The sequence below is a fragment of the Aquila chrysaetos genome, chromosome 17 (assembly GCF_900496995.4).
Source record: "Aquila chrysaetos chrysaetos chromosome 17, bAquChr1.4, whole genome shotgun sequence".
In the NCBI taxonomy this organism is placed as follows: domain Eukaryota; kingdom Metazoa; phylum Chordata; class Aves; order Accipitriformes; family Accipitridae; genus Aquila; species Aquila chrysaetos.
In genome coordinates, this window is record NC_044020.1 from 18,614,333 (window position 1) to 18,636,795 (window position 22,463).

The window sequence follows — 22,463 nt, forward strand, 5'->3', positions numbered from 1 at the left end:
GAGGAGTTCTTTTACAAGGTAGCAGGAAGAAAAAATTGTTTGCTCAATGGCAAATTTTTCTAAAGCAACTGTAGGGTTTGGGGTTTTTGATACAATAAATGCCAAAACTTTATCAGGGCGCACTGATTTATTTTATTTTATATTTTATTTTATTTTACTTTTATTTTATTTTATGTTAAAGTGGAGACAGGAAAGGACAGAACCAAATCTGAGCTCTCCTAGATTATAATGGCATTTGAGTTGCTGGGGTGACCACTTAAGCCACTAAGCACTAATTAAGAAGTTGCACTTTTTAACTTGTAGGGTCTCCTGAGCTGTCTCTTGCATTTGACCCAACAGGAGAGAGATGTAGGCTGTAAAGCTTAGGTACTTGTTCTCTCTTCTCATACATGCTCTAGGCCGTCCGCTGACTAGCCAGCTGTGAAGTTCAGATCCAGACAAGCACCCCAACTTCTCTAAAGTTTGTGTCTGTTTGATCTACGACTTTAAAGTTTTCTCTCTTATTAAGAGCAAGATTTGAGAGGAAGGCAAGTGTTGCCATTTTGCATTAAATTTTATTCGGTTTTTCCCTGTTTTCAAGGGAAAGGAAGAGAGATAGTTGGGAAGGTGGGTAGTGAGAAATAGAGTGCTGCAGTGTTACCAGGGCGGGTTTCCCTTCAGAAGCTCAGGGTCCCACCGGGGGCCTTAGAGGCAGCCCCTGAACTTTGGGGACTTTGCATTTGCTCACTGGTTGCTTCCTGCAAGGGAAATTTTGAGGTGGGGGATGGAATTAAAAGAGAGTTAGGCTAAGGTAGCTATCTGTCCATGGGCATATTCGTCCTTAGAACTGTACGTTATATCTATAGTTACATACGGAAGAAAGACTCTCCTTCCTGTAGAGTGATCTCAAGCTTTATAGGCAACGAACACTCGTCTGGGGCTATCCCCAATTTTCCTCCCTTCTTTGCTGCAGTGGCTAGTGTAGTTATGGAGACGTATGATTCTCTGAGACGTGGTGAGTTTTTTGTTGCATGAATCGCTGCTGCAGCCTGCCACTGAAGGTTGGCTCTGTGCAGTTCTGAACACGTATGTTAGGCTCTTGGTAGGGATTTATCTGCCAGCGGTAGCTGGGCAGGCTCAGGGCTGGAATTCACCTTTGTGAGTCTCTGCTAAAGCTCTTGGGGCTTTTCTCCACACATGTACATGACCTGTTATCTGTCTCCTGTTCCCAGACGGGTTGATCCCTGTGGACAGCCAGCTGTAAGGCAGTAGTCAGACAGGCATTTTGTGGAATTGGAGAGAAACTGTATAAAAGGAGTCACAAATGAGAAAAGATTTTTAAAAATGGCTAGGATGATTTGGGTGAGTCACTTTATGGGCATCCAACTTGGACCATCTTGAGGGATTTGATTTTCAGAAGATTACACTAAAAACTATGAGCATCACGATGAACATGGATTTTACTAAAACCTATTTTAATTGCAAATAAAACATATTTTTACATTACTTTTCTTGGAAACATTTCCGTGTATAAATGAGAAGTGTGTGTATATGTTTTTCTGGTTTCTTGGAAACCCAGGAGCATAGTTTTATTTGTAATTGTCATCTACAGTTAATTATAGCTTGATACGTACTATACATAAACAATGTTACCTTTTATACATGTAGCTTAGAGCGCAGATTGTCATCTAGTGCAAACACCACAACAGGCAACACCAGCAAGTGGACTCCGGTCTATTTGTTCGGCCCCAAAACCGCCTGTTCCTCCGCAAAGGAGATGTACACAAACACAAAGAGCCAGCATGTGTGTGCATGCATACAAGCCTACAGTGCGCTCTTTCAGAGATCCACAGCACAAACATGCACCGAGCTAGCCAGTAATTTTCTGACTGTAGTCAGACTCTCAGGCATTCGTGTACGTACCCTGGTAACCGTAAAAAAGGAGGAAGGGCGCACGCAAGCAGGTATTTGAGTATGTGTCTGCGTACACTGGCACAACCGCAGGTACTGGTTTCCGAATGCTGGTGCCTGCTGCTAAAGGTGCGGGTGGCTGGGACGGTTGTGTACGTACACGCAGCCACACAAGCCTTTCAGACGTGTACGGACGCAGTCACGCTCGTAGCACGCTCTGAGATGAGTGCATCCGAATACACATACCTCCGGTGCTGAAGCGTTTCTTAACCTGCGATACAAGTTCTCCCTGTTACTGCTTGGAGTGTGTCCTGTTAAAACGCTCTGACATGTACTTGTCTGCTGGGCTGTAACTAAAGAGGCTATTTGTAACAATATTTATTCCAGCATTGTAAGCAAGAGCCTATTTATTACTCATGCTTACGGAACACCGGGTTCAGGATGTCTTTCCTCCCATTCCCACCCACCCCTCCTCCCACCATCCTCCCCGCTCCCACCCCCACCTCCCCTCTTCCCCTTAAGAGAGTGCCAAACATGAAATGACAGTGACCAATGTTGACTTAATGTGGATGTTTAATAATGAAAAAAGTGTGTCAGTTCCAGCGTTAGTTACAAATGGCAGTAAGTATATCGGGTGGCAGCCCTGTAATAATTTTACATCCATCATTCCTTCCTGATGCCTCGCTGGCTGCCTGATGGATGGGGATAGCAGAGTTAACTCTTAAGAAACTGCTGTGATCTGCTGAGCTGAAATGAATTCTGTCCCTGCTCTCCCCTCAGGGAGGAGGGGGATATTAAGAATCTCAAGCCCGCAGATCCTGCTGTCTTTGAGAAATAAAACACTGGAGCTCACTTTACTAAAGGCATAAGCAGGAGCTGGTTTAACACATGGGATTTAAATTTCTTGCAGTAGAGAATTTTACTTCAATAACATTTTTTTCTTCCCCTAATGGTTAAATTTGAACCAGAAAGTCAAGAAAAAACTGGAGGAGAGAAGGGCAGGGAGAAGAAGAAAAGAGAAGGGTTGGTAAAACAGACTCTGCCCCCCGTGCTTCCTGCAGACGCGGACAGTCCGTGGGTCAGACTAGAGTGAATAAGTTGTAATGATTGAAACTGGGAAGAACGGGACCTGGCGCAAGCCGGGCTTCCCAAACAGGAGAAACCCACTGGAAATAAGTCCAGAGGTGCAGTACTAACATCATAAACCAAATCACTTTATAAGAGTTGAAACCTGCCCATTTTTATAATCTCCGTATTATTTTACTGGAAAAATACTTCAGCATTCTCAGTGACTAGCAGGGTCTGTATTACCCACAGACATTACATACACACACACTTATCCCCGCAAGTTCAGCAGGCCACTAATATCTGTGTCCTGTAATTTGCAGCCCACTCTATTCCTCACTGGCCTGTAAAACACTGGGAAAGATGATCAGTGTAATATTTTTGTTCTCTTCTCACAGTGTGAGCAGAGATCTGTTTGGAATAATTATTATCCAATGTGGGGACCGGGGAGTATCTTGCAGACGATGGACTGCTACAGTCCCACAACACAGAAGTCAACATACTACCCTAACAACTGTATTTCCCCTTCTTATTACCCTTTTCCCTACCCTCTTCCTAATTTTGTCTTACTGAGGTTCTCTGCCAGCAGAAACGCTTGTGTGCGGGTTGCAGTCCTCTTTGTTAGTGCTATCAACACAGATTTCAAAAAGCATGACGAGAGGGCGAGCAGATATTATGTCATCACCCATCCATCACCCTGTATGTCAGCCTTTCAGTAAGTCCAATCAGCAGGCTCAACAGGATCATTCACGTTCAAGGAGTCCTCTGTTCAACAGGGCTACTGTATCCATTGTCATTTCTCCTGAAACTTTTCTCAAATTTAATTAAAAACATGTCAAGTTTGCACACTGCAAAGATCAAAATTGGTTTTGCCCAGCACTGGTAACTAAGTATTAAACATTTTGATTTGCTTCAGCTGAAAGTTTATCCCCCCCCCCCCCCCATTTTTTTTTTGCCGTTTGCTTTGTGGAGCTTGTGTATATTTATATTTACAGCCTCTGCATTTAATGGCCACATGCCTTGTTTTCACAGATGGCCAGTGGAAGAATTCCCCTCCCCCCTTTTCTTTTAGTAAAGCCTGCCTTTGGTTTTGCTACTTCTGTCACAGTGCTGCTACTCTCCGTTAGCAAGTGTCTACGCATGGGAGGGAGAGATTCTGCAATAAGGGTTCTTTTTATTCCCCCAAGGATTTTAGCTCTTTATTTTAGAACGCCTTTTTTTTTTTCCTGATTGACCATAATCTGTTAAATGCCCAGATACATTTTTCAAAGAAAAATCAAATGTTTGTTTGTGTCTTTAGTGCATCATTATGGCAGGGATGCATGGGCAGGGTTAGCTAATGCAAAATGAAACATGCAGAGGGAGGGACAAATTCTGCCCGCAGATGTGTGCATGGAAGTCCTGTTGAAGTCAAGGAGAACAGCAGGCAAAGAAGCAAGGCAAGAACCCTGGATCCTTGCAGCTGCTGACTGGGAATGGGAATTTAAGTCTTCGCTCACTCCAAAGGGCAGAGATTGGAAACATTCACAGGCTAGCGTGGATCAGGGAGGGACTGCAGCTGTTTATACCTTAGTGGAAATTTTATTAAGCCCAATAAAGGTGGATCAACTTCCTCCTGAAAAAAAAAACCCCATACAATTGATTCGGAGTTCTTGTTATGTCTTTTGAGCTTTTTGAATCTTTAAGTTCTAAGCTGTGCCCTGCAGCCACAAGAGCTAATTACTTCCTGAGATTTTATTGTTATTTTTACATAATCACATGCCTCCAATAGCTAGGGCTTTCAGCACATTCATGGGCACCAGCATCAGTGCAATACCTCTCTTCAGTGTAATAGAGGCTGAGCTTGATTGTTCTGTGAATTGTGCCCACTTAGTCTCCTGGGGGATCAGCCTGTCCTGTTCTGCCCGTCCTAGTAGGCAGGTGTTCACTTAGCTGAGTGACAAACAGCCACTGGTGTCTTTTGGGGGTGCTGAACTTTACCTTTAATTGTATCGATGCTGATGCTGGGGAGTAGACAAGCTAAGCCTTACTTCTTGACTAGAAAAAGATTGTGGTTTCTTTCTTAGGAGACAGCCTAGATAGTATGTCAACTTCTTCATTAGGGCTTGACGAAATGTAAGCAAAGGTACAGCAGCCTTCATAATTTGCATACCTTTATATCTGTTTTGCTGCTACGCAGTTGAGTCACCAATTGTTTAATAAACAATTGCCAGGAAAGCAGAGACTGTGTTCTTGCTTTCTCTTTAGGTGTGTGTAGACCCTCTTTCCCAGGTTATCCTGCGTGGGTTGTAATTTTCATCTTGTTTCGTTTTTGGTGTACCACCTCTCTTCCTCAAGTAACCCTTCCTTTCTTCACTGATCAGCTGTAGCAGCTCTTTCTGACTTGCTGTGAAATCCTTCATTAAAATTTACACGGCAGATTTCATCCAGAGATCGCAAAACTCTTCACAATGGCGGGAAGATGTCACGATCTCCATCCTGCTTAGTTGGGGAAACTAAGGTGCAGCGACGGAACAATTCATGCAAAGTTACAGAGCATGTCAGTGCAGCCCAGAAAGCAGTCTAGATGAGAAACTGGGTCATGTAACTCTTAACCTATTTGCAGTCAGCGGATTACAGCTGGATCTGGTTGAGGTCAATGCCTATGTCCGCACTGTAGTAACTTTTCGAGGAAGGAAGCAGTGTCTCATCATTCTGCTTTGCTTTTGCTTTCCTTTTTATTTCTTCTTTAAAGTAATGGGCTGGGCCAGCCCTACCTGCGTTTTCATTTAAAAATCCTGACTTACACTATCTCTCAGAGCTCATAACCAAGGAAAAGGAGGACCTCAGTGTCTCCTCTTTTCCGCTAAAATTGCTACTTCCCATCAGTTTGTTGCCAAGTCAAATAATATATTTTACTGAGGAAATAATTCTTTCTCAAATAAAGAATTTTTAAAAAATATATATTTTAGGGGCCTGACCTCTGCCAAGTTATTGAGGATTTTCCTCTTTTTATTTTAGTGGACTCTGTCTTGTCTTCAGTGTTTTGAAAGGCACTGACTTGAGAGCCCTTAGAAACCAAAGGCCTATGTCCACAACTTTCCATATAGCAAAGAAAATGACTATACAAATTTCAGCAAATTCCCCTTGTGACTGGGTGTCTGTTCCTGAGAGGAGAGTAGTTAAACGTCTGGACCTGATCCATGTGATTTTTTTTCCTATAATACCTCATACAGCACCTCTCTACTGAGTCCATATAGCACTTTGTATAGATTACAAATCAGATGCAATATTTTCTAGGCAGTATTGAACCAATCTGGATTTGAATATATACTGTAAACCAAAAGATATGGTTCCTTTACCAAGTGATGTAGTCCCAATTAAAACTGAATGTAATAATTCTGAAAGAAGAACCATAAAATCAGGAAGAGCCACAAATAAAGAATGTTCTTTTATTTTCTTGCTTCTAATGTTGCTTTTAGGTTCTGTGGGTGGATTATTCCATGAAAAAGAGAGATCTCAGATAAGCAAGACTGAAAGAGCTGAGGGGGTGGTGAATGCATTGTTTCTTCATACTCAACTTTGATGCAACAACAACAAAAAAAATCTCCCAAATGATAAATTGCTGTGACATTATAAATAATCTTTCATCTTCTTTGGTGGTCCACAGAGTTTATGTAATTGGAAGGCTAAAACCCTTCTTTGTTGTTTCTTCCCTTTTCATTAGTACAGTAGAAGACTATAAAATTGTGCAGCCAGAAGGGGTTTAACAATTACTGAGTCACCATTTGAAAGTCTCACTCTATTTTATCATTTTATGCATGTGCTTTTTATGAGTTTTACAGCCCTGCAAGCGTTACTTAAGCAAGGTCCATTGTAATGGTGGATCCGTAACTGCTCTTACTTTTATTTTATTTTGCTTTCCCTTGTAACATGTGCCATCAGCAAGAGTCACAATTGCACACTCACAAAGAAATTAAAAGACTGAGGTTATAATTTTTAGATAAGATTCAGGAGTGCTAGTTTCAGTTCCTAAAACTACCAGTCTTACTAAGGAACCTTTGGCAAGTCACATAATACGTGACTCAGTTTCCCATCTGGTAAACAGAGTTAATAATACTGCCTTTCTTTGTGAAATATTGTGGCTAAATTCACTGGTGAGTGCAAAACACTTGGGCAATGTGATCTGTTACACAGAAAAACCTAAATCTAAATAGAAGATCCCTCTGAAAAGAGCTGGAAATTTTCTTACAGCGGTTATAGGTGTAACAGGATCTGGACTGTAACATGGTTTGGACTGGGACATACAGTGTGCACAGTACCTATTTTGAAATACCATGGCATTCATATACAGGAGTAGAGCCTGGACTGCAAGTAATTCATCACGTGCAAACCTCTGGGCGCACCTCTCACTACTGCCAGTGGTTCCTCTAAGTTCTTCCAGCTCTCTGTCATCCGTAATGCCTACCTGCCTCATGTTTTGCACATTTTGAAAGACTGTGGATGAAGATTTTATAACACAAGCTATTCTGATGTTTATTATTGCCAGAGGCAGAGGAATTGCACAGAAAGATTACTTCTACAAAGTCTTCACTGATGTCAGATGTAGGATAAGACTCTTCACCTTTTTGGAGAGCTAAGGAAAATATCATAGTGTTGAATGGATAACACCTGGCACCACCAGTGTGTCTGATAATTAAAGATGTTTTTCTATCATAAACAGAAGTGAACTTTCATTGCGGGATCATAGTCTAGCAGCTAATCTGCCTAGTACTTTAAGATTTGGTGCATAGTGACCAAGGTGTGTGTTGGAATGGTTGATATTTACTGGGGCTTGCTGAGAGAAGACTTCTGCCTCAGCACCACAAACTGCATTAGATGCTGTCACAGGCCCTGCTAACCCATCTAAGATAAAAACTAGCTGATCAAAACTCAATCTATTTGAAAATACCACCTTTAGAGTTTAGACGTGGGAATTTTTCCCACAGAACAGGATGATAAATAGCTGGACAAACTGCACTTGGGGGGGGGAGGGAGGAAATGGGACACTAAAAAGGACAGTAACGGGCAGCCATCTGTTTCTTTTTATGCATTGACACTGAAGGGAGCAAAGGTAGCAGGCACTCTGTCCATCAGTGTATTTGTAACTCTTCAGTGCAAGAACTGGTGAGCAAGTTTCTCCTTGCAGTCCGTAGGTAACGGTGTTTGGCTCTCTCCAGCTCCTCTACAAACACATTTTTTTCGCCTGGCCTTTCAGTTCACTTGGAATAAGAAAAGCAGGAATGTGAAGAGATGTGCCTGAACGCTCCTCCTCTGGTATTCTACACTGGCTGTATCTCTGCAGGCATGAAACTGAGAGGAAAAATATTCATATCAGGGGAAATGGGGGTAGGGTTAGGGGAGTAGAAAAGTGAAGAGTGGACTGCTTCAGTAAAATTGCTAACCTTGAATTATGCAATCGGAAAAACAGCTCTTGCCAAAATACAATTCTAACAGAGTTCAGAGTACTGTCAGTGTTTGCCAAATACCCCAGCCAAAAGGATGTCTCAAAGAGGGGGGAGGAGGGATCAGTTACCATATGCCCAGCATTCACAGAATTCTGGAAGAACTGTGGAGTCCTTCAGGAGTGGATGTGTGTGCATGGTCTCAGGTGCACCCTGAGCGTTGGTACCATGATCCAACACAAGGTAGGAGCAGTGAGGTCAGAGGGGCGTAGGCAAATATATCAGAATGTCTTTATTTCTCAGACCTTCCAAGGTTTTGCTTCACATTTGTATAGTAGTGGGAGGAGTTCTGGCAGACTTTATCAGGCTGTTCTACATATGTTTTGACTCCTCTTGTTTTATGTTTCTTCTATGAAAGAGACTGCAACCAAGTTCTTGTCATTTTTAGATCAATGTTTTGTTAAACTATGACAGCTATCCATGACAGAGAGCCAAGTAACTTTTGCAGCTGACCACAAAACTGAGTCTGACTTGCGGTGCTTAGTCATTTTTTATATATTTTTTTTCTACATGACACATTCCATGTGTGTATGTGTTTTTCATTGTTCTTTTAAATATAATTAGAACATTTCTAGGAGCTGTGGTACAAAACAATCTTCTCCAGCAGATTACTTTCTTTGATTAATAAAGTTTTAGAAACTTCTCATCACATCGCGGCTATTGATGAAACCTCTGTGGTTATACTTCGAACAGTTGGGCTATTGTGGGGTTGATTGCTCTCTACAGTATTATCTTCTCTGGTTTGCCCATTACGATTTGAAATGATCCAGACAACAGAGCTCTCGCTGCCCATATGAAGAGTCTCTCCTACAGTCCAATAGAAGTGACATTAGGATAGTTTTTCCCAACCTCTGCCAAAGTTCTTCGTAGAGGTAAAAGATGTTTATGTCTTTCAGCCTTCTGGGGCCCGATCCAAAATTCAGAAATTTAGAAGAAAAAGAATCACTTCATCTTTAGCAAGAGATCCATTTTTTTCTTCTCCTGCAAGAGCAGAGGTGTTCCTTCCTGTTTGTTTTTGCTACTTTGTACCGTCTGATTTTTAGCAGGTCTGGGAAGCAATTCTTTGCACTGCTTCCCTGGGTTTGGACCAACCTTGCCTGTTCTTCCCAGCGGTATTGGTTCTAGGCTGCAGTTGATGCCACTCATGCATTGCTCATAGGATGAATAGCATTTTGGACCTTTGGGGTGTGGGCAAATCTGAAATGAAGGGATTATCGCTCTGTTTACTTTCTTGTAGCTTTAAAAACCTGAAAGCAAGTACAATTTCACCAGCTGAACTCTCTTCCCTGTTTCTTTCTCTGCCCAGCAAGAGGATTGGATGTAGAGCTTCGTAAAATGATAAAACAAGTTTAAGGTATAGTCCAACATAGTGTGCAGGAATGTGCCACTGCCTCCTGAATTCTAGTGCTGTATCACAACTGCTTTAATAAAGTGTGCTGTTGAACCCAACGTGCGTGTACTCCACCTGTGATCACTGGATGGTATCACAGCTTGCTACTGTTTACACAGCTAATCCAACACAGCGGAGTGGTGGCAGTTTTAAGAATGTGTAATTTGCTATTGAATTAAGATAATGATGATAAATAGATCCTATTTTTGTATAAACTTGAAACCATTGACCTCTTGTCTGAAGTTCTTAAATAGGTTCTGTGAGAGGAGGCTGGGCTAGCAAAGTCAGTAGGTTGCCAGTTTATTTGGTGTCAGGGAAGAAAAGATTTTTTTTCATTGTTTCTTTGGAGCTTCCATAAATACTTTCTCCATAAACTGAAAGACTCTGTAGGAAAGGTAAAGAGAAGCTTCCATCAAACGAAAAGCAGAAGGTCATCAGCTGAATGCTTTCAAGCAAAACAACATGGGAATGCTGCTTAGCCCCTTTCAAATATTTTGTAATTGTAAAGGCATTTCTGTATGTCAGGATTGCGGAAAATGAGCTGCCTTGTGTTTAAGGGGAAGAGCGTAGGACAGGCAATCAGAAAGCTACTTAGGTATGGTCAAGCTTTTGCATCCTGCCAGGGTGTTGCTGATCTCTTTCTGCTCTCCTAATGCTGTTGTAGAGGCTTAGGAAAGAGCAGGCCTTAGATTTATTCTTGCCTGAGTACTTTTAAACTTAAACATCTCTAAACATTAACACAGAAAAGTACAGCTGGCTGTTTCGACATCCTCTGTTTCAAGAGCAACCTCGTGCAGAAGTTCTTAACTGCCGCCTTGTCGTTGCTGACGGAACTACATTGTCATTCTCTGTGTTTAATTAGCAAGGAGTACATTGTCACCGTGTTGAAAGGGTGCTCTCCCCTCTCACCCATGTTTCGGCTGGCCAGAGCCACCTCCAAGCGCCGGGGCTGAGCGGCGCAGCCTGCGAGCTCGGCACTCACCTGGCATTCCTTGCGGCCCCTCTTCGACCATGCCTGCGCGCTCTCACTTCAGCTAACGTGGCTGTACCTCAAAATGCAAAACTTTGCCCAGGATGGATAGCGGCAGAGCATCTGTAGGCTTGTTAAGTCAAACTCTGATAAACGAGCCGTACCCGGTGTGTACCTTGCAGACAGCATGCCGGAGCATTCTCTGACCTTAAGACTCAATCAGATCATGTCGGCAGAGTGTGGTTCTGAATGTAACTGCCTCTGACTTCAACAGCTGCGTTTACTGCATAAAGAAAAAGCTGTTAAGCCTGTGCCCTTTGCGCTCTCAGCTCTGTTTCTCTAAGAGGTTTATACATGATTCAAGAAAAGCCTGCAACAGAATAACTCCCCTCCCCCATAATGTACCCAACAAGAGGAGATGTTCTTGTATATTTTAGGTTGGTGGCAGCATTTTTAAATGATTTCTGACATAAAAATTTTTGAACTCTATCTTTATGAAGTTGACGGTAAATAAATTTTTTTCTGAAGAAAAACTGTTGACTTCCATTATATATCTGAGATCCATTTGGAAGAAATACAAAGTCAGCTTATTCCTGACTTTCTGTCTGCTGACAGGCTGCTTTGGAAATGAGAGCTGAGTTAAAACCAGTAGATCAAAGTGTTTGGTAAAGCTAAATGCCTGAACAGTTCAGGTGCTTATTCGAAGCTTCTCCAAGCTTTCTGGATCTGCTGTGCCTGGTAGTGTTACAGAAACCTTCTTGCTTGTGATAGGTTGACTCTGCTACATGAGCTTTTCCTGCAAAAACCAAGAGGATAACTCATCTTGCATGCTTTCAGTGGTGATGTGTCTGGTTATAGACAGCACCAGGCGTGCGAAAGGGACCCACAGTGAAAATGAACGTGAGGAACAGGAAAGTTAACCTCATGTTCCCTAAACCGTGCGAGCGTACGAAGTGGAGCAGATTAGCCTTGTTTCTAAGTCTCACAATAAAACTGTTGTGAAATGACTTGCGTGAATTGGAACTGTTCTTTGAATTGCAGATGCAGGGACGTCACATTACAGGAAGCGTTTCTGTTTTCGCATTGTTCTCTTTTCTGTTTTCTTCTATAATACAACCCAGTGACATTATTAGGCTACATAGAATAGTTGTAAAGTCTCCGGTTGCTATGTGAAATCTGAAAGTTTTTTTAGTTTGTTGATCTTTTACAGTCATCAGGAGTGGAATAGAGCAACAAAACAGCAATCTTTCTTTCAGGAAGAAGCTCAAGAATTTTTTCAACTGGAGCCACTTTATTATCATGCCATATCATGTCATTTTCTTAGCTTTGCAGAAGGCACAGCGCCTAACATTTTGAAACATTAGTATTGCTTTCCTGAAAGATTTATTTTTAAACATATGATTGTCAGGAAGATGGAATGTTTATGGGTGAAAGTCATTGGGAAAACAAAAACAGTTGGAAAATGGAACACCTTTGTATTGGTAGAGTCAAACAATTCAGGGGGAAGCTAGATGTTTTGAAGAGAACATTGGAATTAATGGCCCTGGCATCTTGTTCTGGCAATGTCTTTAGACACCGCTGCAGCCTGACAGATTAATTGGCAGCACGCACTAGCCTGTTGCAATCCAGGGTTCACAGATAGTTCTGACTAGATGAATGACGGACGGGGTGTTAGTAGGATTGGGCAAAACAGTCTGGACAAGAACACAAACTGCTGCCCAAGTATCACGCTTAATTCAGGCTGACCCTTTCCCAAGGCCTGAATAAGTTTTCACTACAGGGTGTTGGTTTTTTTTTCCCCTACAGTCTGCTTCCTAAAATATTGCCTTTTAAAAACGAAGAAGGGCAAAGTCACCCATGTCTCTGCACTTTGATTGCAGGCTGGAAATAGAGTAAAACAACAAATACGTTGCAAAAGAGCGTGTATCATCTAAACTTCCAGTCCAGCTTTGCAGTCCCAGGGACACAGAGAGTTGATGTATTCTTCAGATGTGCAGCCAGTTTTATTATGCCTAGCTAAACCAATCTTTTCAACACTATGAAGTTTGCTCATCACTAGCTAATAAGTATGTTTTAAAAAGGACTTGGTAGAGTCTGCAACCATATCCCTTGCAGAAAAAATATTTTTATGTATCCTTAAATACCTGGCTCAGTAAACTGTTGTGAATGAATTGTTATCCAGCTTCCTTATCAACCTTCTAAATTACCTATGAACTTTGCAGTTACAATGTTTAATTATTTTCCTGATCCAAATCCCATCATCTTGCCCATATAGGACAAAACAACACTGGAGACCCTGACTCAGCAACTGGCAGTAAAACAGAGTGAAGACGGGAAGTTTAGCCACGCAATGATGGATTTCAACATGAGCGGAGATTCTGACGGTCAGTACAAATGGCTTATCCTTATTTCCAGGTTTGTGTGTACATGTCAACGCGATCTGGAGGAGAATCCAAGTGCTTTGGAGGCCTGTGAGGCGTAAGAGCGGTTAGCAATAAGTGGCTATGAAACAAGGCAGGAAAAAATGATTCATCGTGTGGTGTTTTAAGTCTGGAGGTGATTTTTAGCCTTCTCTCTGTACACTGCAGTTCTCAAGGCTGGACCAAGAATGTATTTCTGATGGTAAAAGGGAATAAAGGAGGCAAGTCGCTGTGGGATAAATGAGATCACACAGTGAGTCCATGAGTTACAGACCTGATTATCCATAGGTGTTGCACGCTCTGCATCTGTAGGAACTTTCTTGGTTTGATGAAGCAAGCGTAATGTTCATTTGTTTCTCTACTACTGCTTATGTTGTTATGGAGAGGTAAGCCCAAAAGCAGGCAGATGTGTAAATGTGCATTTGCTACTTTGAGAATTGCTTAAGAAGAAACACCTGATGTTGCCATATATCACCCCCTTCCCATCACAAAAAGGTAGAAGATAGGTAACATAATCTGGCCAGTGTTCTGTAAGCAAGAAAGGAAGAAAGTAAAAAGAAAATCTACATTGATAAGTGTTGGGTTTATGTTACTAAGTAGTAAAAGATGGTTTAGAAAAGCTGTTTAATGCTTTGTGTTGAAAAAAACAATTGAAACTCTTCATCAAGTCTATACTATGTGCTACTGAATCAATAGAATAACTAAAAACTAGACAATGTACAATATATGGTATTTCCTACTGCTTCAAGTAAAAAGAAGAAACGCCATTAACCTGTTGTGAACACTGACTCATTGAATGTGCAGCACCTGACATAGATTACTGATAGCAGAGGAAGCTGCATAATGAAACACAAGCTGGGAACGTTTTTCTCTTTCTTTTTAGGAAGTGCAGGAGTTTCAGAGTCTAGAATTTATCGGGAATCCAGAGGGCGTGGTAGCAATGAGCCCCATATCAAGCGCCCAATGAATGCATTCATGGTGTGGGCTAAAGATGAACGGAGGAAGATCCTTCAAGCCTTCCCTGACATGCACAACTCCAACATCAGCAAGATACTAGGTAAGAATGATAAAGCACTGTTCTTTCAGTAGCAAAACTCAAAAAACTTTTGACTGAATAGAGCTGAGCACCTGACACAACAGAATTACAGTCTCTAGAATGTCTGGTTTGCTACTTAATGACTGCACCAAGGACATACAAGCTTCCACTGTGCTGCCCAGCGGTATACATTAACCATAAGCTGAAATGTTCTTGTGTCTTTGTAATTACTGAGGTTGTGGTGGTGGTTTTGGTGCGAAAACATGAACTGAATAGACAAAAACAGTTCATTTCGTTAGGCTTTGAACAAGCACAAAACGACTGCTATCGTTTATTTGCCTACGTATTTCAACTAACTAGATTCTATGGGGTAGCACACCACAGTATTTGATTTGTGCCATAGCACTTTCTGTTCGAATCAATGGCCATAGCGAAAAGATCCTAAAATACATCCTTTTATTTTAAACACTGACAGTTTTAAAGGATTTTTATTATGTTCCTGTTATATTAAATTTCCCTTTAGTACATGATCTCTATCACAAGCTGCTTTTATTCTAAATATTCTGAAAAGAATCCTGGAATCAAAAAATGACACATCAGAACTTGATTGCCATATCCTCCACTCTTTACATCCCAAGCAATATTTGTCATGAACATCAACTACTGAATTTCATGCCATAGTCTTCCAACTTTTCACTACTTGCTCAAATTCCCAGGACTGCATTCTGTCCTAAGTTGCTCCTCTGTGACACGCTGAATGATACAGAAGGTGAATAATGAGGATCTCTGAGGCCAATGAATTGCTGTTCTGCAGAAAAAAAAAAAAAAAAAAAAAAAATCTGTGACCAAATTGGAGCTGTTGCATTTTTACTGATAAAGACTGTGTTACAGGACCTAAGCATCCCTCAGGCCAGTGGGTAAAAGCTTAAGCAGGGACCATGTTTACCTGGGCTGCAGGTCTCACTGGTTTTGCAGACAACTCGAGAGATGTGGCGCAATTGTAATGGCAGCATTAATCAGCTGCAGGGCTGGTAAATATGCTGAGTTTAGACTGGTCAGAGGTTTGAAGCTTAGCTTGATTAGAGTGGTATTATGAAAAGTTAGCAGGGGGCAAGTGGAAATGAGATAAATTGGTGGGAGAGGCAGAATGTATTGGCTGTGGATGGCAGATGTGATGATATTAACCCATGATTAAAAGGGTGGTACGAGATGATTAGATTAGTTATGGGAACGGGATTAGAAGGCTAAATTGGTTATGTTGATGGTCAAATAACCTTATACTGGTTAAAAGGGATTATACTGGTCAGAGGTGTATGATGTGATTAGACTGAGGACAGGGCAGTAATGGTTTTGGTCTGTTTCTAAATTGAGAGTAGACCTGGTTAAACCTGTTTTTAAATAATCAGCTTCAGAAATCTACAAGATCATTCTGAATGGCCCTTTTCATATAGAAAGTACAAAGAGAGCTTGATGTTTTCCCTCTTAACTGATTGTTTTGGATAACAACCTCCGACAGCACGCTGCTAATTCATTCTGCTTAAAACAGGCGCTTGAGCTGGGCTGACATTTTACGCAGTCTCTGGGGATCCTGGTTGACATTTTAAAGGGCTTCTAAGCATTTTATAATACCCTAAAATCTGGTTTTAATAAGCCATTCTGCTGAAATTGTTAACATAAGGAATCACCTTTTACTATTTGGCGCTAGATCAGGGAGATATGGGGACATCTTTTTCTGATTAGATATACAGTAGTTGGAGTAAAATGTGCAAATTCATTACAGATCCTGTTGAGGTGACAGACAGTATAGCTGACTCCAAACTCTTTCTGTTTCGCTGCCAGATATGGGGAAAAGCAAGGTCTGAGGCAGTAAGAGATGATGTTTCTATTTCTTTCCAGTATCACGTTTAATTTTTTTATTCCACCTATGCAATGGAGAGGGATGTCCCAACGTCTTCTTTCTCGACAGAAACGTTACAAAGGTCTTCCCTCGATTGCAAAAGGCCAGTCTTTTGAAGTCAGCAGGGAGCTCTCTGTTAACTGGCGTAGGGTGAGCAACTAGAAGCTTACAGTTCAGCCAGGTATTAGGGTCTCTTTACTAGAAAGCTACAATTTTTCCTTACCCTTTTTTAGCAGCACTGCTACACATTGAGGTCAGAGAGCTCGTTGTTGGGGGGGGTAGCTTAGATGGAGTTGTCACCGATCGAGGGTCATTTTTATAGTAAAATGAGAGGAGGTGCCCTTCCCAGCACTAGAATTCTCTAGGGATTATGTTTGACACTGTGGTATTATGTTTTGAGCATAAAAATTAGATACATGGATTTGTCACTAAATTCATCTGTGCATACGTTTGTCATCCATCTGTTCATTGCAACTTAAACTTGTGGATAATGATTTTTTTTAGTAGATGTTAAAAAAGTGCTAAAATGGGTCTGCTGGACCCTATCAATTTAATAATGCATTGTTTAGATATTTTTGTAGATATTTTAATACATTTCACTGAGAAATCTACACGAAGAGATTAGGAAAAGACGAAGTTAGATACTACCTTCAGAAATTCCCTCGTGGATGTGTGTGAATACAAACCTAATCACATACCTGTACAATATACAAGTGTTTGTGTGTGTGACAGGATTTTTTAAACGTAAAATCAGCCTGGTTCAGATAGTCAGATTCAACACGTCAGTCTAATGGACTAAAAGTTAGGCGGTATTACAAACAGCTGAAAATTCTTGTCAGAGAAACTTTGCGTAAGATCAGCGGTAAGCAGAGCTCCTAACCCCGCGTAGCACAAGCGCGGGGGCACACGTGGGGCCGTCTCTTTCCTGCCCTGGACTCAAATAGCTGGTCTCCACAGCCGAGTTCACAGGCGTGACGTGGGCACAGCTCTGACTGGGCTGGCTCACTCTGGGGGCAGGAGCCACGTTGGGCGCTGCAAAGTCTTGTAATTTTCTCATTTATTTCCTAAATACTTCAGCCACCAGATCAGGGAGAATTGTGCGAGCATCCTGCTTGTCGTTATGTATGCATCCGGGGAGGGGAACGTGTTCTTGTTTCCATAGTCAAGGAGAAAAGCCTTGCATACTTGACCCACTCAAAGCTTTCTAACACAGATGGTGAGCAGAAAGCTCACCCAAGAGTGTAAATCTTGCCTTAAAAAGAAACATTTTTCAAGATTCTTCAATCACACCTTGTTTGGGCTTGGGCTTGGCGCTGTGCGTAGGTACCCGTGCCTGCCTGTGTGTGTTTATAGACACGTGAAACAATGGCAGATAAAGCTATTACAAATATATGTTATTTTTAACCAGTTTTGGTATGTTGATTGACGATACTCATTCATAGCTTAGCTTGCCTGTGGGTGCAGATTCAAAGATCAGAGTTATGTATTCTTCAAACTTTCAAAATTTCAGATTAAGACCGATCAGAGAGCTGGTTGTATTTTGTATATTACTAAGAAAATAAGTGACGATGATAAAATGTAAAAAACAAGGGTTTATCATCAGAAAATGTGCCCTTTTTCAAAATTCATTTTGACAGCATTGTTTGTTTAATTATTTATGATACTTCAAAACATACTGGTAAATTATATGTAGTGTATTTTGTAAAAACCGTAAAGTCGTAGTAAGAGGAGGTATCACTGCAGAAGGCAGCTATTAAAAATGTGCTGGTAAGAGAGGTGAGACTGCCAGGATTTTTGTTATATTGAGTTTGCAGCTTAGGAAGGAAAAACATAACAAATTACATTTATGTATAAATATTGTATGTGTAACTGTATGTACAAATATTATGCATCAAAATTTCAGGTTTTATGGCCCTGATCCTGCAAAGACTTATGTGTTTGCTTAACTGCACCCACTATTTACAGATCTTTTCACATGAGGGGTAGGAATCTGCCTGCCCGGATCTGACTGTAGGATTGCAGCAAGCGAGCTAGCACAGCGAAAGAGGAATTGTGCTGGGATAGAACATTTTCATGGCAATTTTGCAACAACTGATTTGAATTTCTACCTTTCTGTCTGTCCATCTGTCTCAAAATATATCAGAGTTTCTACATTGCAGGTCCCCTCAGAGCATGTAAAGCAAATGTCAAGATTTGTTTAAAGACCGAGGTTTTCAACTTTATTATTCATAAATAAAAACTGATTCATCAGCGGGAAATGGGGCTGGGGCTGTTTTTCTAAGCCACCGGGACTACAGCAGGTCTGTGATTAGAGGACTAAATTTAGACTAACTTTTATGATTTTCTTCATATGCTAAAACACCAGTGTGCCAGTGTCTACAAGGTAGAATTTGAAAGCAGACCTACATCTGGGCATCTTCCAGTGGAGCTCATATGCTTTACCCTGAATTCTTAACATCATTCGACACAGGCCCTATCTATGTTTCCATCTTACGCAGCACTAGTAGGTGTTAGTGTTTTGGCAGTCTCCACATGTTTATCACTGTGTCATTTAGCCCAAAATCTAAGAGGTACTACGTGTGGGAAGTTGGTGTTGCTTTTTCTAGCCCCCCTCTTTGGCAGAAAAAGCTTGGAATAATTTCTCTGCAGGAGACAAAGCTGCTGACCAGGATTCTGGCTGCAGAGGCTTGCTGCCCTGTGTAACACAGAGCCCTGCCACAGATCCCTGCACACAGACGCTACCCTGTATGACGTACGAAGTGCCGTGCAGGACTTCTAGTCCAAATCCTAGAAACCATCTAGTCACACTAATATGGTGCTGCGCCTAAGCTAATAGCAATGTAATTAAGCTCTTTCCCATTCCAGAACTAGCTGGAGGATCTCTGCATGTTACGTGTTGTAAACATCATGAAAAAATGATGGTTTTGACTCCAAAGTAATGTTTGCTAAGAAAGGGATGTCCATTGCTCCTCTTCCGAACAAAGACATCATTATTTACAAATCGGTTATCTCTAGGTGTGAGGTCAGGCTGCACCAGCCTGTTAGCCCTTCGCTCCAGAAGCCCAAACTGCAGCTTGGAATAAACGATTCAAAGAGCAATGGGGAAAATGGTGTCAATAATCCAAAGGGGCCTTTCTAGAGGGAACCAAACTGTTTTCTTTCCTGGGAAGGGATAACTGGGATAACTGTGCTCTCTATATTGCGAGTCTTAGGGGCACAGTGAGGTAAGACCAGCCTGAGTAATAGTGTGAGCTAAGTACCGTATGAGTAACCATAAAAAATGAAGAACAAGAGGAAGTCGAGTATGACATATGACATTATGAACCCACTAAATTGAGAAACTATTCAAACTTTTTTTCCAATGGGAAAATTGACTATTTTCCAATAAAGTTTTCCTTCTAGGCCACATGTTTCACAGCTTGGACCATTCCTGTTATTTGAAATGTATCGTACCCTGAAGCACTTCGGTAGTTCGTGGAAAAATAAAATAGGATAACTAATGCAAGAAATTTTACTTTCTGCTCCCATATTATGTCCTTTAAGAAATACTAGTTTATAAATTTCAGGAGATATTTGAAAACAATTGTAAAGTGTCTATTATTTCCCTAGCTCAAGTATCCACGCTAACATAGGCAGAGTGTCAGAAACAAGACTGCCAGCAGTGAAGCCATAGTGTGGCTCCATGGAGAGGTGTGCCAGTATCCCAGTGCTCTTCCCTTCATGACAGATACTAAATTCTTTAAGTTGGAGCTGGCAGTGTTCACCAGGACTTGGTCTTGGAGTTAAAACCCCACTGAGACATATGGGATAGTTTATAGCTTTTAGAGGCACTGCTTCAGGGTCTTTGCAGGCTCGTGTATCCAGCAGCATAGCGTTTACGATCAGTTCATATTCTGCTTCTCACAAACCTGGATGCTAGAAAGAAAGGATATTTGTCATGAAAGACTAAGCTGTAGACACGTGCATATCCAGAGTTTATGCCTTGATCCAGCCGTGGTGGAGCACAGCAACTAGATCACAGCACATGGGAGTGGTGCCTCCTTTAGAACGGGAGGTGAGAACAGGCCGATGGCCAAAGGAAAGCAGGGGGATGTAGCAGAGCAGACTCTGTGTATCTAAGGGGCCTTTGGCCATTCCACTAAAATACACTGCCTTGTTTTCTACAACAAACTCTCAAGGATTGGCTCATCGTCAGGATGGCGGGTTTACTTCGCACCTGAAAGACATTATAATGTAGATAAGTTTCAGTAAAATACTGAGTCAAAACTTCCAGTATCATCTCTCTCTGCCTCTTGGCCATACGCAAGAGGTTTACCAGTCAAATACAAACAAGACCTGACCCCTGTCTAGAAGCTCTGACAGATTCCCAGCCCAAAGCGATATGACCGTAGGTATCTTGTTCTGGGTGACCTACTTGTTTCTCTGCCTTTCAGTGTTTGTGGATGAGTAGAATCTCATTTCTCATTCTTCTTTTTTTTGTGACAGGATCTCGCTGGAAAGCTATGACAAACCTAGAGAAGCAGCCATACTATGAGGAGCAGGCCCGACTTAGCAAACAGCACCTGGAGAAATACCCAGACTACAAATACAAGCCGAGGCCGAAGCGTACTTGCCTTGTAGATGGCAAAAAATTACGCATTGGCGAGTACAAGGCTATCATGCGCAACAGACGCCAAGAGATGAGGCAGTATTTTAACGTTGGGTATGGGACCTTTAAAAACTACTGCTCATTTCAGCAAAAAAATTTTTCAGGGAGAATTCTTAATTCAGTGTGGTAAATGTTACATTTTATTGGCCAGAACATTATATATTGCTAACAGAATATGAAGCTTATACTTTAAAACAGTGTGTTCCAGGAGGAAGTTAGGCAGTTAGGGATTTTTTTGTTGGCTCTGCTATATACTCATCTTACAGCTTCGGCCAGCTGTCACATGTCCACTCTGATCATGCAAAAGAAAAAAAAAAAAAGCTGAAGATTTTCCAATGAGACCTAAGTCTTCTAATAAAACCTTATAAGTATAACTGTATTATGAGGCCTCAGAGGGTATATCTGAATGAATCTATGGTAGTGCCTCTTGATCCAAAAGCCAAAAATACAAGTTTGCATTCAGTATGATCTGCAGCAAGTGGTCTGCAAAAGGACTGCTGAACATACTGAACTTGAGCTGGAATATGGACTTGGCTCAGTTAATTCATGTCAGGAGTGAAGTTGTCTGCGTTGTCCATCGTGACGGCATTTGTCATGCTAAGGAGTGTCTTCCAGTACAGTAAGCTAAATGCTTTGTGTTGAGCATTAATTTCAAGAAGACTGGTGCTGATAAACAGCTAGTAGATCAGCTTGATACGATTAGATTAAAAACTGCCTAGAAAACTAGCATGTATTTTCCTTCTGCAAAGGCTCCTTGGTTTTGGTTGCAGCAGATCAAAAGAATCGGAAGTAATCAAATATTCTGCAATATTTTTGTGTTCACTCCAGAAAATTAGAAGCTGCACAGTGGTCTTAAAAACAGGAAAGCCAGCAACAAGAATGACCCTCAGAAATAGTGGGATTTTTATTCTGTTTCATCTGAATTTGGAATCATTTTAACATTAACTTAGTTGCACATCTCTCTAGTTAACAGCTAGAAGTAGCAATAAAGGAGAGAATATCTGTCCAGCGACTGTTAAGTGTCATCAGACTGTGTTTTAAACAGCTACAGTGTGCATTGTTATAATAAGCTGCTCAGCAGAGAAATTTGAGCTGCTTAACCCTGTGGTGCTGGCAGGTCCAGTGATCCCAATGGTAAGCACTGAAACAAACACAGGGAAGTCAGCCAACATTTGGCATCAAGAGATTAAAAAAAGAGGAGGGGGGCCTTCTGGAAAAAGAATAGGTGGCAACAGAGCCCCCAAAAGACTGTTTATCTGGTTAACATGCATGCTTCATCATGGGAAAAAAAATTAACCTTGTAACATTCTGCATATTATTTAGCTCTCCAAACAAGGCTGACATTGAAATCAAGACATTTCTGGAGATAATTTGCACTGGGGCATTAGAGCACAGAACCCCGGGGTGAAATCTTTATAGAAGATTTACTGACAAAGCGGCCGATGACTGCAATGGGGTCAGTGTTTGATGCTGGCAATCACAGCACTACAATTGCATTCCTGGTTTTAGTTCCCCATCTGCTGCATCACCCAGTACAGGTCATTTAGGGCTAAACTTCCAAGCACCAGTCCAGCTCCTGCCTGGGCACCAAAATAAGTGATTGGGTTTACAGGAGCTGTGGCTATGCCAGCTGCTGGGACATGCTGAAAGCCAGTCCGAAGGCA

General features: G+C 41.5%; 1 protein-coding gene across 12 annotated transcripts in view; it reads left to right on the forward strand.

Annotated features, from left to right (window-relative positions):
- Nucleotides 1-22,463, forward strand: part of SOX5 (SRY-box transcription factor 5) — a 648,107-nt gene that overhangs the window by 618,059 nt on the left and 7,585 nt on the right. For all 12 annotated transcript variants that reach the window (XM_030040646.2, XM_030040647.2, XM_030040640.2 and 9 more), the window contains 3 exons: nt 13,074-13,182; nt 14,102-14,275; nt 20,637-20,853. In XM_030040646.2, the coding sequence (XP_029896506.1) occupies nt 13,074-13,182; nt 14,102-14,275; nt 20,637-20,853 (500 nt within the window). The remainder of the gene's footprint in view (nt 1-13,073; nt 13,183-14,101; nt 14,276-20,636; nt 20,854-22,463) is intronic.